At 46.7% G+C, this 12,500-nt stretch overlaps 1 protein-coding gene across 3 annotated transcripts in view; it reads left to right on the forward strand.

Annotated features, from left to right (window-relative positions):
* Positions 1–7,304, forward strand: part of LOC126571009 (ELAV-like protein 2) — a 10,448-nt gene extending 3,144 nt beyond the window's left edge. The window contains exons 1-4 of one of the 3 annotated variants that reach the window (XM_050229222.1): positions 461–671; positions 1,580–3,442; positions 3,557–4,055; positions 4,342–7,304. In XM_050229222.1, the coding sequence (XP_050085179.1) occupies positions 3,250–3,442; positions 3,557–4,055; positions 4,342–4,690 (1,041 nt within the window). In that variant the 5' untranslated portion in view covers positions 461–671; positions 1,580–3,249 and the 3' untranslated portion in view covers positions 4,691–7,304. Of the gene's footprint in view, positions 1–460; positions 672–1,579; positions 3,443–3,556; positions 4,056–4,341 lie in introns of those variants that run through there. The other 2 variants (XM_050229230.1, XM_050229212.1) reach the window with 2 other exon arrangements.
* Positions 7,305–12,500: the final 5,196 nt, after the last annotated feature.

Genomic DNA, 12,500 nt, shown 5'->3' on the forward strand with positions numbered 1-12,500 from the left:
TCTCTCTCTCTCTCTCTCTATCCATCTATCTTTCTCTTTTCCTCTCTCTCTCTCTCTCTCTCTCTCTCTCTCTCTCTCTCTCTTTCGCTCTCTCTCTTCCTCTTTTTCTTTTTGATCCTTGGAAAGGATTTTCCTGCGGGGGTAGTTGGGCATCCTGGCACAGTACCATCACCACCACCACCCCTTTTCCTTAAGGAAGAAGCAAGGAGTGTCAATCGGTTCGGTGTGCGCGGGCTCTGGGAGCTGGAAAATTCAAAGAAGAAAAAGAAGAAGCAGTAGTAGAAGAAGAACAAGAGTGGGAGGAATCAAAAGGGAAAAAGGAACAAAAAGGGAAACAGGGAAACACCAACACCAACGGCGCATACGCCTGCCGAAGTTGGTCCTTGCTGCTGCTGCACGCCCGAAGCTGCGTGTGGTCCGGTGGCCACTAGCGTGCAACCGGGCCCGCCAGTCGAGTCGAGCCAGTTCGTCAGCAAACGAGCGTGCGAGTGCGTTCCGTACGTTCCGGGCCCCACCGTGCTGGCTGGAGTTTTTAGTAGTAGGCAAACCGAGCAGCGCCTGACTTTCAGTTTGCAAGCCGAGAACACCCGCGAGAAAGGCGGTGAAGAAGTGTAGGCGCAGCGAATAGGAGAAAAGATTAGCTGCTGGTGCTGCTGCTGGTGCTACTGCTGGTAGGTTTTGTGGTAAATGGATACAGACGTCCCCTTCACCGCCCCTTTCCCACCGGCAAGCGATTTTTTGCGCTTTATTTGATTCCTCGATTCACGGGTTTGGATCCCGATCCGGATCCGTGCACCGAGCGCCCCCCCCCCCCCCCTACCCCCGCCCTGAGAAGTGAGCGAGGAGCGGTGAAGATGAGGTGAAATTCCTGGCGAAACTTAACACTATCACCCCATCCCCCCGCATTGTGGTGATTTTGGATTTTTTTGGCAGCCATTCAATCAACCCCAAAAAATAAACCGGGATCAAAGGATCATTGGTCCATACACGCGCGTGTGTCTGTGTACATGTATCTATACGCGAGCGCGCTCCCGCGAACCCTCTTGTGTGCCTGTATGTCCGTGTGTGGGTGTGTTTGGTTGCTGTAGGACGGTGAGAGAGAGAGAGAGGGCGCGCGCGCGCGCTCGCTAGTACAGCCCCCACATGTGCATGCGTGTGTATGTGCTTGAAGAAGTTAGACACACAAGTACAAGTATGACCGAGGAGTCCATGGAAATGGACTCTTTCATTCTCCCACAGACACACACACAAACACATGCTACATACTACTTTATCTAGTTAGTGTGCGAATGCGCTGAAGAACCTTTTTGCTGCTTGAGAAGTCCACTCCACGCTACACTCCTCCGCCTAACTGGTTCACCAACCCGAGGTGAAAATTGGGAAACGGGCGTGTGATGGAGTGGTAGCGCGAGAAAAGTACTAGTGTTCGGTAGCCTCCGATTAACCGGTCCCTCTCTTCTTCTTCTCTCTCTCTCTCTCTCTCTCTCTCTCTCTCTCTCGTTTTGCTCATACTCTTTCTTTTTCTATATATTTTTCGCTTTATCTCTCTTTCTGTCTCTTTTCCGTTCTCTTTTATCAGATATTCGAATACTGGATTACATCGCCATTTTCCGACGTCGATTTCAGCTACCGTAGGATTGGTGAGCGAAGACAGCCAGGATTAGGGCGTTACACACGTGCGGCCTAGAGACCCGTGATCGAAATCGATAACGGGAAAAGGAAAAGCGAGGAAAAACCACAAAACACCCAAAAACCAAACGTTAGTGACCGGCCACAAGGCGGAACAAGTATTTATTTCTACGCCATAGTGGAGTAAAATTGAACGGAAAAGTAACGAAACGGAACGAGGAAAAGAAGAACAGATCAATTGCTTCCTATTTACAAAATTACTACAAAACAAAAGATCAACCCTTAGTGAAGATTACTTATACATAATATAAGCAGAGCAGCGAAGCACTGAACGAAGGGCACCGTTAGCTTGCTGGACTGTTTTGGTACATCAATCAGATAGCGATAGGTAGTGTACTGAAGGATCACGGGATCACGTCGGCCGATAGCAGCAGCAGCAGCAGCAGTAAAGCGACGTCCACTACTACCCCCACCCTCCTTCCACAGCCTTCCGTGGGCGTCCTTCCAGTCGCTGCTTTATCCCGTAGCGGGATAGTAGAGCAATCAAGTGGCAATCAATGCAACCGAGCACCAGTGGACGTATCGTAACCGGTAACCGCCCCCCCGGACGGAAGCAGTCGAACCACAGGAGTGCATGCGCCCATCTGTGTTTGTCCTACGCTCATCCTACCCGCGAAGTCTTCTGTTTGTACAACGACAATCAACAATCTAGCATTCAAGCAACACACACAACTGAAACGGAAAGCGAACGCTAACCAAACTAAAACCCCAGAGTAGCCGTGCAGCGGGAAAACAGCGTACAACACCCCAAGCCCCAACCCACCAAGCCAGCCAAGGAGTGTGTGCTCTAGTCTACTAAGGACTGACGCTAGTGCTAGCTTGTGTTGGAGCAAAGAGTTCCGTGTTTTATCAGGGTTAGGCAAGTGAGCCCAGACTCTTGTTGTGAGAACATACTCCATACAATATACCCCAGACACTCAAAATCACCATAATTAGGCGAGGTCCGGTAGGCGCGCTGATGGATTTGAGCTACCAGCACACCCTGCAATATAGTGAATACCAGACCTGACGAGCGACGAGGAGAAGAAAGCCAAGAAGAAAAAATAAGAGAGAGAGAGAGAGAAACTGTAAGACATACGGATTTTGTAAAAGTGAAAACACTGATTTACTAAACAGTAGAAAAGTACGCAAACGAAGGTTTTAAACCCACAGTATAGGCTCACTACGGCATTGAATTGATTGGATTTGATTGGAGAGAGAGAGAGAGAGAGAGAGAGAGAGAGAGAGAGAGAGAGAGAAAGAAAGACAAAGCGAGAGCTGTTGAACACTACCTAACGAACGGGCTGTTTGAAGCAGTATTTGTAATACGGGAGCGCATCAGTACGCTTAACGAGACGCTAGACCAATAGCCGTGAAATAAGGACGACGACGACGACAAAGGAAGCAACAGAGAATCCATCCATCTAGTAGACATTATCGAAAGCACACTACCGCTACCACAAAAAACACCGACAAACCGAAGTATCCTAACCATACCAAACAAAAACAAACAAAAGAGCAGCAAAAACGGCAGCAGCAACGCCAACAGCAACGGCGGCGGCAGCAGCAGCAGCAGCGAAAATGATCTCGAACGGGCTGGAAACCGTGCAACAAAATGGCCGATCGGGCTCGATCGGTAGTGGGCAGGAGGACAGCAAGACAAACCTGATCGTCAACTACCTACCGCAGACGATGACGCAGGAGGAGGTGAAGTCGCTGTTCTCGAGCATCGGCGACGTGGAGAGCTGCAAGCTGATCAGGGATAAGGTCACCGGTAAGTACTAGCCAACTAACCAAATAACCCTTTAGCGGTAATCGTGCGTCGTCGTATCCACCTTCTAAAAATCGAACCTTCCTTTCGCTTCGCCGACTACGAACGGGAGCGCAGGGCAGAGCCTTGGGTACGGCTTCGTCAACTATCACCGACCGGAGGATGCGGAGAAGGCGATCAACACGTTCAACGGTCTGCGGCTACAGAACAAAACGATCAAGGTGTCGTTCGCCCGGCCCAGCTCGGACGCGATCAAGGGTGCGAACCTGTACGTGTCCGGCCTGTCGAAGAGCATGACCCAGCAGGACCTGGAGAATCTGTTCAACGCGTACGGTCAGATCATCACGTCGCGCATCCTGTGTGATAACATCACTGGCCTGTCAAAGGGCGTCGGCTTCATCCGCTTCGACCAGCGCTCAGAGGCGGAACGGGCGATCCAGCAGCTGAACGGTACCACCCCGAAGGGTGCGTCCGAGCCGATCACGGTGAAGTTCGCCAACAACCCGAGCAATAACATCAACAAGGCGATCCCACCGCTAGCCGCCTACCTGACGCCGACGCCGAACCTGAGACGATTCCCACCGGGACCGATCCATCCGCTGAGTGGCAGATTTAGGTGAGTTACCATCCGAGTACCCCCTTCCACCACCGCCCATTATATAGCCCGGCTGTTGACGTTACGTGCGCTTCTCTTCACCCATCGATCAACCACACGTAAGTTCCCGGACGTCCCCATCAAACAAAAGACTTCAATCAACCAGCGGGAAGCAACCAGCAACAGCAGTAGCACCAGCCAAGTACCAGCACTAGCCATAGCCTCACTAATGCCTACTACTCCTCCCTTTTCTCTTTCATTCCCCGCCCCCTCCCTTTTTTTCTCTCTCTCATTCGCCCACCAAAAGCTTGCCATCGAACTTCAGCAGATACTCCCCGCTGACCGGCGACCTCGGTAGCTCAGTATTATCCGCCAACGCAATCAACGGTTCTGGCTGGTGCATCTTCGTGTACAACCTGGCGCCGGAAACGGAGGAGAACGTGCTCTGGCAGCTGTTCGGTCCGTTCGGTGCCGTCCAGAGCGTAAAGGTGATCAAGGACCTGCAGACGAACAAGTGCAAGGGGTTTGGGTTCGTCACCATGACCAACTACGACGAGGCGGTCGTCGCAGTCCAGTCACTCAACGGCTACACCCTCGGTAATCGCGTCCTGCAGGTTAGCTTCAAGACCAACAACACCAAGTCGAAGGCCAATTAAAAATGGGAAAAATTTTAAGTTGCTTCATTACGTTCGTATTTTTACCACCACCTCGAGTAAGGTCACCACTCCATCCATCACCCCCCCCCCCCCCCCCCCCAAGCCTCTTTCCTTACATTTCTCCAGCTCCCTGAGCGCTCACAGAATCAACCGGACCGTACGTGTTCGCACGCTCCCTCCAAAAAAGGTTCTGGGGTTTATTTAGACTTCGAGCTTGACCTTCGTCGGTTGACTCAATATAATGCGCACAACCGAAACCGAATACGGGTCAACTGACCCACGCACACCACGACTGGACAGCTGGAGTCCTTTCGAGACGCCGGTCGGCTGGGCAGCCACCCAGCGCGACTCGGACTTTCGGCAATCTAGCATATCAAATAAGGCCGATGCCGAAACCTCTGCTCCTCTCGGCTCCAACTCCCTCCGGATGAGGCTTGCCTCATATCTCAAATTCTCTGTAAAATGCCCTTCCTAACCCCAATGCCAACCCAACCCTTTGGTCCAACTGACAGAATGGGACAGAACTGAGTGGTGACGCGAAACCCAAACAAAAAAAAACACACGCACAAACATCGCAAAACTGAACTGTTCCAGAACCAGGGAGCCATCGCCACCACCGCTGCGCATGTTTAAACGCTCAAGTGTTGTTAAAAAAAGGAACTAGTATGTTGAGGCCAAGAAATCGACGAAAGGAAGAGTGAAGAGATACGGCGGCGAACAGCCAGCCTAGTGCCTAGGGACCAGCCTATATATGTAGGCTAGGTCAGGCATCATCAGGGCCTGCATGAACTGACAGAACAGGGAATTAACGAGGAAAAAAGCAAAACAAATCAACTAGTCAAATGTTAATGTGCAATAATATTGGATAGAAGCGAGAGGGAGAGAGAGAGAGAGAGAGAGAGTGAGAAATAGAGCGACAAGACGCGGTAAAGGAAGAAAAGCCAATGAGCCAATGAGCATAAAAGTGAGCGATGGGGTTTTGCATTTGGGCGATCTATCTATGAATTAATATGTAACTTAGACAAATCTGTGTCACCGGTGCAATTGCAGCTGCTACTGCTGCTGTCGCTGCACCACCCTGTGTCTGAGGACGGTTATTGGTGGGTGGGTGAGCCCAGCAGAATGAACAGCACGCAAGAGGAGGAGGAGGAGGAGAAGGAGGAGGATGAGGAGAGCGATGGCATCAACAATTTGATGGCATGGTGCGATTGATGAGTGTTGCGAGTGCAAGCGCAACAGGATTCCGCCCGTCCATCCTGGAGCAGGAGCACGACGCCTGGCCTGGAACGCACAAAGCGACCCCCATTCCCCCCCCCCCCCCCCACGTACCCCAAATTCGCTCCTTTTGACCATCTACACCTCCACTTCTTACCACAACCTCCCTCCTCCCGCAACGCCCCTTTCTACAAGATAAGGTTTAGTTTTGTGCAATTTCTTATTCTTAATTCAAGTACTCAATTAATTCAATTCACTAATAGTAACGTAACTTTTAAACTACTTAAGATCAACTATGACGAAGCAGGTTATGTGCCGCTCTTTAAACCATTTTTCCTAGGACAGAGCAAAGGTAGTGCAAAATAATGAAGGAAGGTCGGATCGGTAAGCATCGGGTATTGATCTGAAGCGTTTTCTGTTTAGGGACACTGCCAGCAGAAAGAGGAATACAAGGAGGTGGTGTCCTCTGGAGGCGTAAGGGGTGAGAAAAGGTGCTGAAGGAATGGGAAAGGGTACTTATTTTAGAAGCAACCTGCCCATCTTCTCTCGGACTCCATCTCTGACATCTTGGGCCCGGTTTGCCGGTCTACTTACCGACGCCTACGCAGCTAGTATCCTTAGGTGTGAGTGCGTATGCATGAGCGTGTACTTTAGGGAAGGAGAGCATTAGTAAAAAAGGATACATAAAGTGAGATGATGACGGTTAAGAAAATAGAGAGAGAGAGAGAGAGAGAGAGAGACAGAGAGAGATAGAGAGAGAGAGGGAAAGAGAGAGAGAGCGAGAGAGAGAGACCGAAGATAGAAACGGAAAAGCAAAGCAGCTAGCGAAGATGTGGCGTAGGGGAGAGAACAAGGAAGGAGCGGAGAAGGAGAGCGTGATTCGTGTTAGGAGAAATGAACTGTATCTTGTAGTCAAATTTTACTATGTGACTTTTTCACTTTGTCAATGTGTTACGTCCGTCTTCTTCTTTGTCCGTTGATTGTTTTTGTCCGTAATTTTTTTTCTCCTTTTTCGCTGATCGGAGCAAAGTAACTAACACCACAAAAAAAACAAGAAAAGAACACTGGAATGGAAGAAGAGGAAGGCAGAAAGGTGAAAGGCAGCAGGAAGATGAACAATGAGGACGAGGAGGAGCAAGAGAAGAAAGAGTAAAGGAATATACACAATAATAATCTCTCAGCTGAGTCTAAGTTTGAAAATTTAATCAATAAATGACGTCTTATTGTGCTTAAACTAATCCATTTCATAAATTCACCATTTAAAGCTATATTGGAGAATATTGACCACATATATGCATATATTATATCAATATTATTTAAATTAATTAATAACAGCAACGTGGTAATGATGAATTTTTTGTGGGAGAGAGGGTTTAGCGGGAACGGTGGGAGGGAAGTGGGTGGGTAGGGGAATTTTCGATTTGATTGTGCAATGATGCTAATATTCTACCATCCGGCCACCTCCCTCCACCCCACCCATAGCTACACGAATGAAAGGGAGCAGATCAACAGCTAAAAGCCGCAAAGCAAGCGTAACAATGCAGCATAAGAACAAGCAAATGATAAACGAAACGCAAGAGGGAAACACGGAGAACGGAAAAAAGGAAAGGAAATGCAACGGAACGGTTAGCAAGAAACAGGAAAAGCGTGCAACTAGTAAACCTAGTAGTTTTATAACTCCTGTCGAAGGAATGCCGTTACAGGCGAAAGACAAAAGCACAAAACAGGAAGCACAGGTTCATCGTCTTCAAAGGAGACCGGCCGGGACCGGCAGGTGGGAAAGAATAGTCTAAACCTTCGCGCGGATGTCCTAGGGTATCGTTAACGAAATTCTGGTCCATGTTACTTTCAGCTAATTTAGTCCAAATTTTATTCCGATTAGCATATTGATTGAAATGAAGCTCGTCGCCGTACATCTGATAATTGATAGCGAACAGCGCAAGCAAACAATGAAAAATGAAGCGCACTCACACGCGTACACACGATCTCCAACAGCGGTGTGGTGCGGTTTTCTTTTCTTGTGTTGCAGTGACGCCCAGTTATTGAAGAAGAAGAAGATAAATAGGTTGCAGAAGAAGAGATACAATAGTAAAACGAACGGCAGAGCGGCAAAAAAAACAACAACCAACAAAAAAAAACAAACACTTCTAGGCAAAATTAGGTGGATCTGGCGAAAAGAGGGGAATTGTGCAAAAGAGACGCTAAGAAAAGAGGAAAAAACATGGAAAGCAAATGAAAAAATCCTAGAACTAATTAAGATGCGAAAAATTGATACAAAAAAGAAATATATGTAATTTAATCTTCAATGTTCATTCCCCTTATTTTATCGTACAGTGGTCCGCATAAGTAAAAGACCACCTTTAGTGTGCACCATATTTCCGCCTGTAAATTCGACATTTTCGGTCAAAAAGGCTATGTGATTTTTTCGATACAATCTCTAGCTTTTCTCTTTCCAAATCACTTGCTTTGATCTTGATAGGGTCTATGAACATTTTTGAAAATTCTTTAAGTGAAAGATGGTCGATCATGATTGTGACAAAAGTAAAAGCCCACTTTGAAATAAATATGATTAGAACTCCGATAGAGCCCAGTGGTCACTGTATCTTTAATAAGGCTTTTATTTACGTCTGTTTTAATGTTTTACGTGCCCTCCATTATTGTTTACAAATGTTAAATTCACTTATCCTAGCATCTACAGTAGAAATTCGATTGCGCGCGGGTTTTTGCACTGGAATGGGTGTATCGTAGGACAGCAGACTCTATGCTCATCAGAAAACTGCTTGTTCATCATTGTTTGCATCAAGTACTTCAACCGATATTAGCAGAAAAATTATCCACAATCGGAGGGCAGACAATCATGACATCCTAATCAATCACCAATGTTCTGGATCAGTAGTTTACAGTTCCAAATTCGGACGCCCTCGGAAGATAGATGATTGGAAAAATGTAAAGATCTTTCCAGAATATAAGAAAGCATCGAAACTAATTATCTATACAATCATAGAACCCATTTCGCTGTCCATTTTGGAGCGAAGTATGCCATGGAAGATCAGCTCATCATGAGTGTAGGAGTGGATATGCTAAAAGACTAGCGAACGATGTTTCTATTAAAAATACGAGGAATTTTACGAGGCAATATGACGAGAATAATCTCCAAAATATTTGAAATCATGTGAAAACAAGTAAAAATGGAAATCCTGGGTAAGAGTGGCCCACACGAATTGATAAACATGTTTTCTTGCATGTGGGCTTTTACTTTTGTCACAATCATGATCGACAATCTTACCGATTTTTCAAAAAAGTTTATAGAATCTATCCAGCTCAAAGCAAGAAATTGATTTGGAAAGAGGAAATATAGAGCTTCTATCAAAAAAATCATATAGGCTTTGTGACCGAAAATGTACAGCCAAAAATGTGGTGGACCTTAGAGGTGGTCTTTTACTTATGCCGACCACTGTGAGTATCAGCAAAAGAAACATTTCAGACGAGGTAGCGCTATATAGATGAGTAACGAAGAGTGTGCTACTATCTACCAGCAACGTTGACTTACAGAACGCACACACACAGACGGTGACATTCAGTTGAAATGGTTTTTGGATGGCGAACGCAACCAAACGTGTTTTATGGGTTTAATGTTTCATGGCTATACTAAGGAATGCACTATCCCCATGGACTAAAGAAAGAGCAAGGCGTACATACTACCGCACTCATTTTCCCCAAAGTATGCAACACATTATCCTTTGAGAACACGACCTATTTAGCCGAAAAAAGGTTCTATATATGACGCATCTATCAAAGATTATTTATACTACCAGACGAGACGAGAACATAGTAAAGGAAACAGCCTCGTCTCAACGCGCTCGGTAACGAACACTCCATAAGAAGAGTTTATTTATTCTATGAACAGAGATTAATGGCGATGGCGAGGGTGTTGGAGCGGTGGGGTGCATTTGGTCTGAGCATTTTGTCACATCCCGCACAAGGTGTCTGACTGACAAACTGCTTTAGATTCAACAAAAAAAAACAAGTCATACATTACATACCGAAGTAGCCTGCCTGTGGGTCCCTCTGAGGAGGTGAACTCCAATCGAGATCGTGGCAGTAAAGAGCAAGCTACTACACTACCAATTCTTCCTCTCTGGACGTGTGAAGTGCCGACACACGCACTGTAGTAGCTAATGTCCGCGCCACCACCACCACAACCCTCACGTAACAAACTGTACAATCCTGCGATCACAGACAATACCATCAGATACACACAAGCCAGGTCACAGCAGGTCGCGGCAGCGCTTGAGCAGAAGGTTGTATTTGTGTATTTTGTTTTTCGTCGGTGTTTCGACCATTGTCGAGAACTGAATATGTTTGGTCAGGGTTCCATACTGGCTGTACTATAACCCCAACTATACAGCTGGGCTATTTAAGTGTTTGTGGAAATCGGGAACGCACCTGAGCTTCTTGCGCTCTAGTCTATCTAGGTGTCACGTACGTCACGCTCGTGATCGCTTACATTAGATAGATTAGATCACCTTGCTGTGTGCGACGCTTTGCTGAACACACTGAGACAGCGATGCCGCGAACGCTCCACCACTATGAACGCTACGCCACGTTTAATAGTTTTGATTCATTTCAAGCAAGCTGAAGTTGATGTTAACTGTCAATTCGCCACGTGCAACGGTTCACGCCATGATCTGCTAATTGTGGGCTTCAGGGTGCTGTCCCCCCCCCCCCCCCCTCGCCGGGGTAATCTAGGAGAGGCATAGTTAATGCGGAATATATACAGGCAAAACCGGGGGAGGGGGGGGGGGGGGAAGCGACATTTTGCAAAACTGCTAGGTACTCCTACTGTCCCTAATGCTCCACCCATAGCGCAAGAACGGAACGGGGTAGAAGACTCATGCAACACATAGCGACAAAACCCTTTTTGGGGGACGTTATTGGAGTGTCCTGCCACAATTAAAACCACAAACACGGATTCACAAAAACACACACACAGAAAACCGACCGCTATGTGTAAGAAGTATTCGAACTAAATTTAGCTATATCCGTTTAGAAAAAAATTTATAATTGAAATTTATAACGAGAAACGCATAAGAGAACAAACCGGAGGCAACAAACTAGCAGCAGCAGCAGCAAGATGAATTGGCACATACATAATTGATTACGCGAATTGAATAGGAGAACGAAAAGAGGCATAGGAAAAATGAAATACGAGAATGTAGCAACCAACACGGCGAGTTTTGATGTGAGCGGATTGGCAGGAAAAAACAAAGCTAAATTAAAACATTATCCAACAGTAGCAGGAAAATGGGGAAATTGAACACATACAACGACACAAACGGTACAGGTGCAATCTAAAATTTAATGCAAAAGGCAAGTATTAAAAAAACATAATAAAACGGATAAGCCCATTGGCTTTGGATGAATCCATTGAAATACCACTTTTAATCACCCCTCAAGCTCAAGCTGGAGCTGTTATCAAGGGAGCTAAACCAAATCATAGAACACCAAGGATGGATGGAACTGGACGGAGTAGGCGCAAGAGGTAGGCAAGTGAAGGCAGCATTGTACGTCGGAATGGGACATTCGAATACTAAGTAGAATATACAGCTCCACGAATTTATGCAACCTTGAAACATATATTCAATGTGTGTATGTATATGTCTGCGTGCCTGTCTGTATGTATGTATGTATGTATGTTTGCGAGAGTGTGTATCCCGAAAAAATGACCGTGTGACCGCAGGGGCTCAGGGGAAGGGATGGCACAGTTACAACTGCCCAGTGGCGCACGCATCCTTCCTCTTTCAAGCCATTATGCTACTTTCTGTGGTCATTTACAGTTTGATGCCGGACACCTTCTGTCCAACAGAGAGACACAAAGTTTGCGCTCATTCGCGCGATAGTCTAGGCGCTGGCGTGAATTTGATTGCAGGCATAACCGGCGGTACCGAAGCATTGATCTAATTCGTAGAATTGCTGCTAAACATAACCAAACCCCCTCCCTTTCGCTAACAGCTTGTGAGCGGAGTACACGGTTTCCGTTTTATGCCACCTCCTAACAGGGATCTTCCCGTCCGCGTTCGCAATTGTGGAAGAAATGTTCTACCACATGTTCAAAGGGCTACAGACTAGTGACATCTATCCGACCAAAGGATGCCCCTATTGTGCAAGGGAACGTCAACCGGGAGTAAAAACAGAAAGAAGCCCCCTTTGTGCGCCCTATGATCTATACAACCCAGCCAGCAACTATTGTGAGAATGGAATAAAATAAATAAAGGTGCAACTGAGGAAGAAAAGGAAGAAAAATAAAATTTAAAAAAAGAACAAGAGAAATGGAAAGAAGAAAAGGATAAACCAAGGCTTAGGATGAGCTGTTAGGGTTTGTTAGGCAAACCTGGGGCAGGCATCGCAGATCATCAAAACATCATCATCCTGTAACCGGTCCACCGTATGGCGGAGAAGGAGAAGAGTACAGCCCCCGGGGGGGGGGGGGGGGGGGGGGGGCAGATTGATATAATTGTCATTTTTAAACAAACAAAACAAAACCATAATAAAAGGAAGATGGTTGTTCGAAAATGGCGAATGTTTCTTGTCTTGT

This window comes from Anopheles aquasalis, chromosome X (genome assembly GCF_943734665.1).
Source record: "Anopheles aquasalis chromosome X, idAnoAquaMG_Q_19, whole genome shotgun sequence".
Taxonomy (NCBI): domain Eukaryota; kingdom Metazoa; phylum Arthropoda; class Insecta; order Diptera; family Culicidae; genus Anopheles; species Anopheles aquasalis.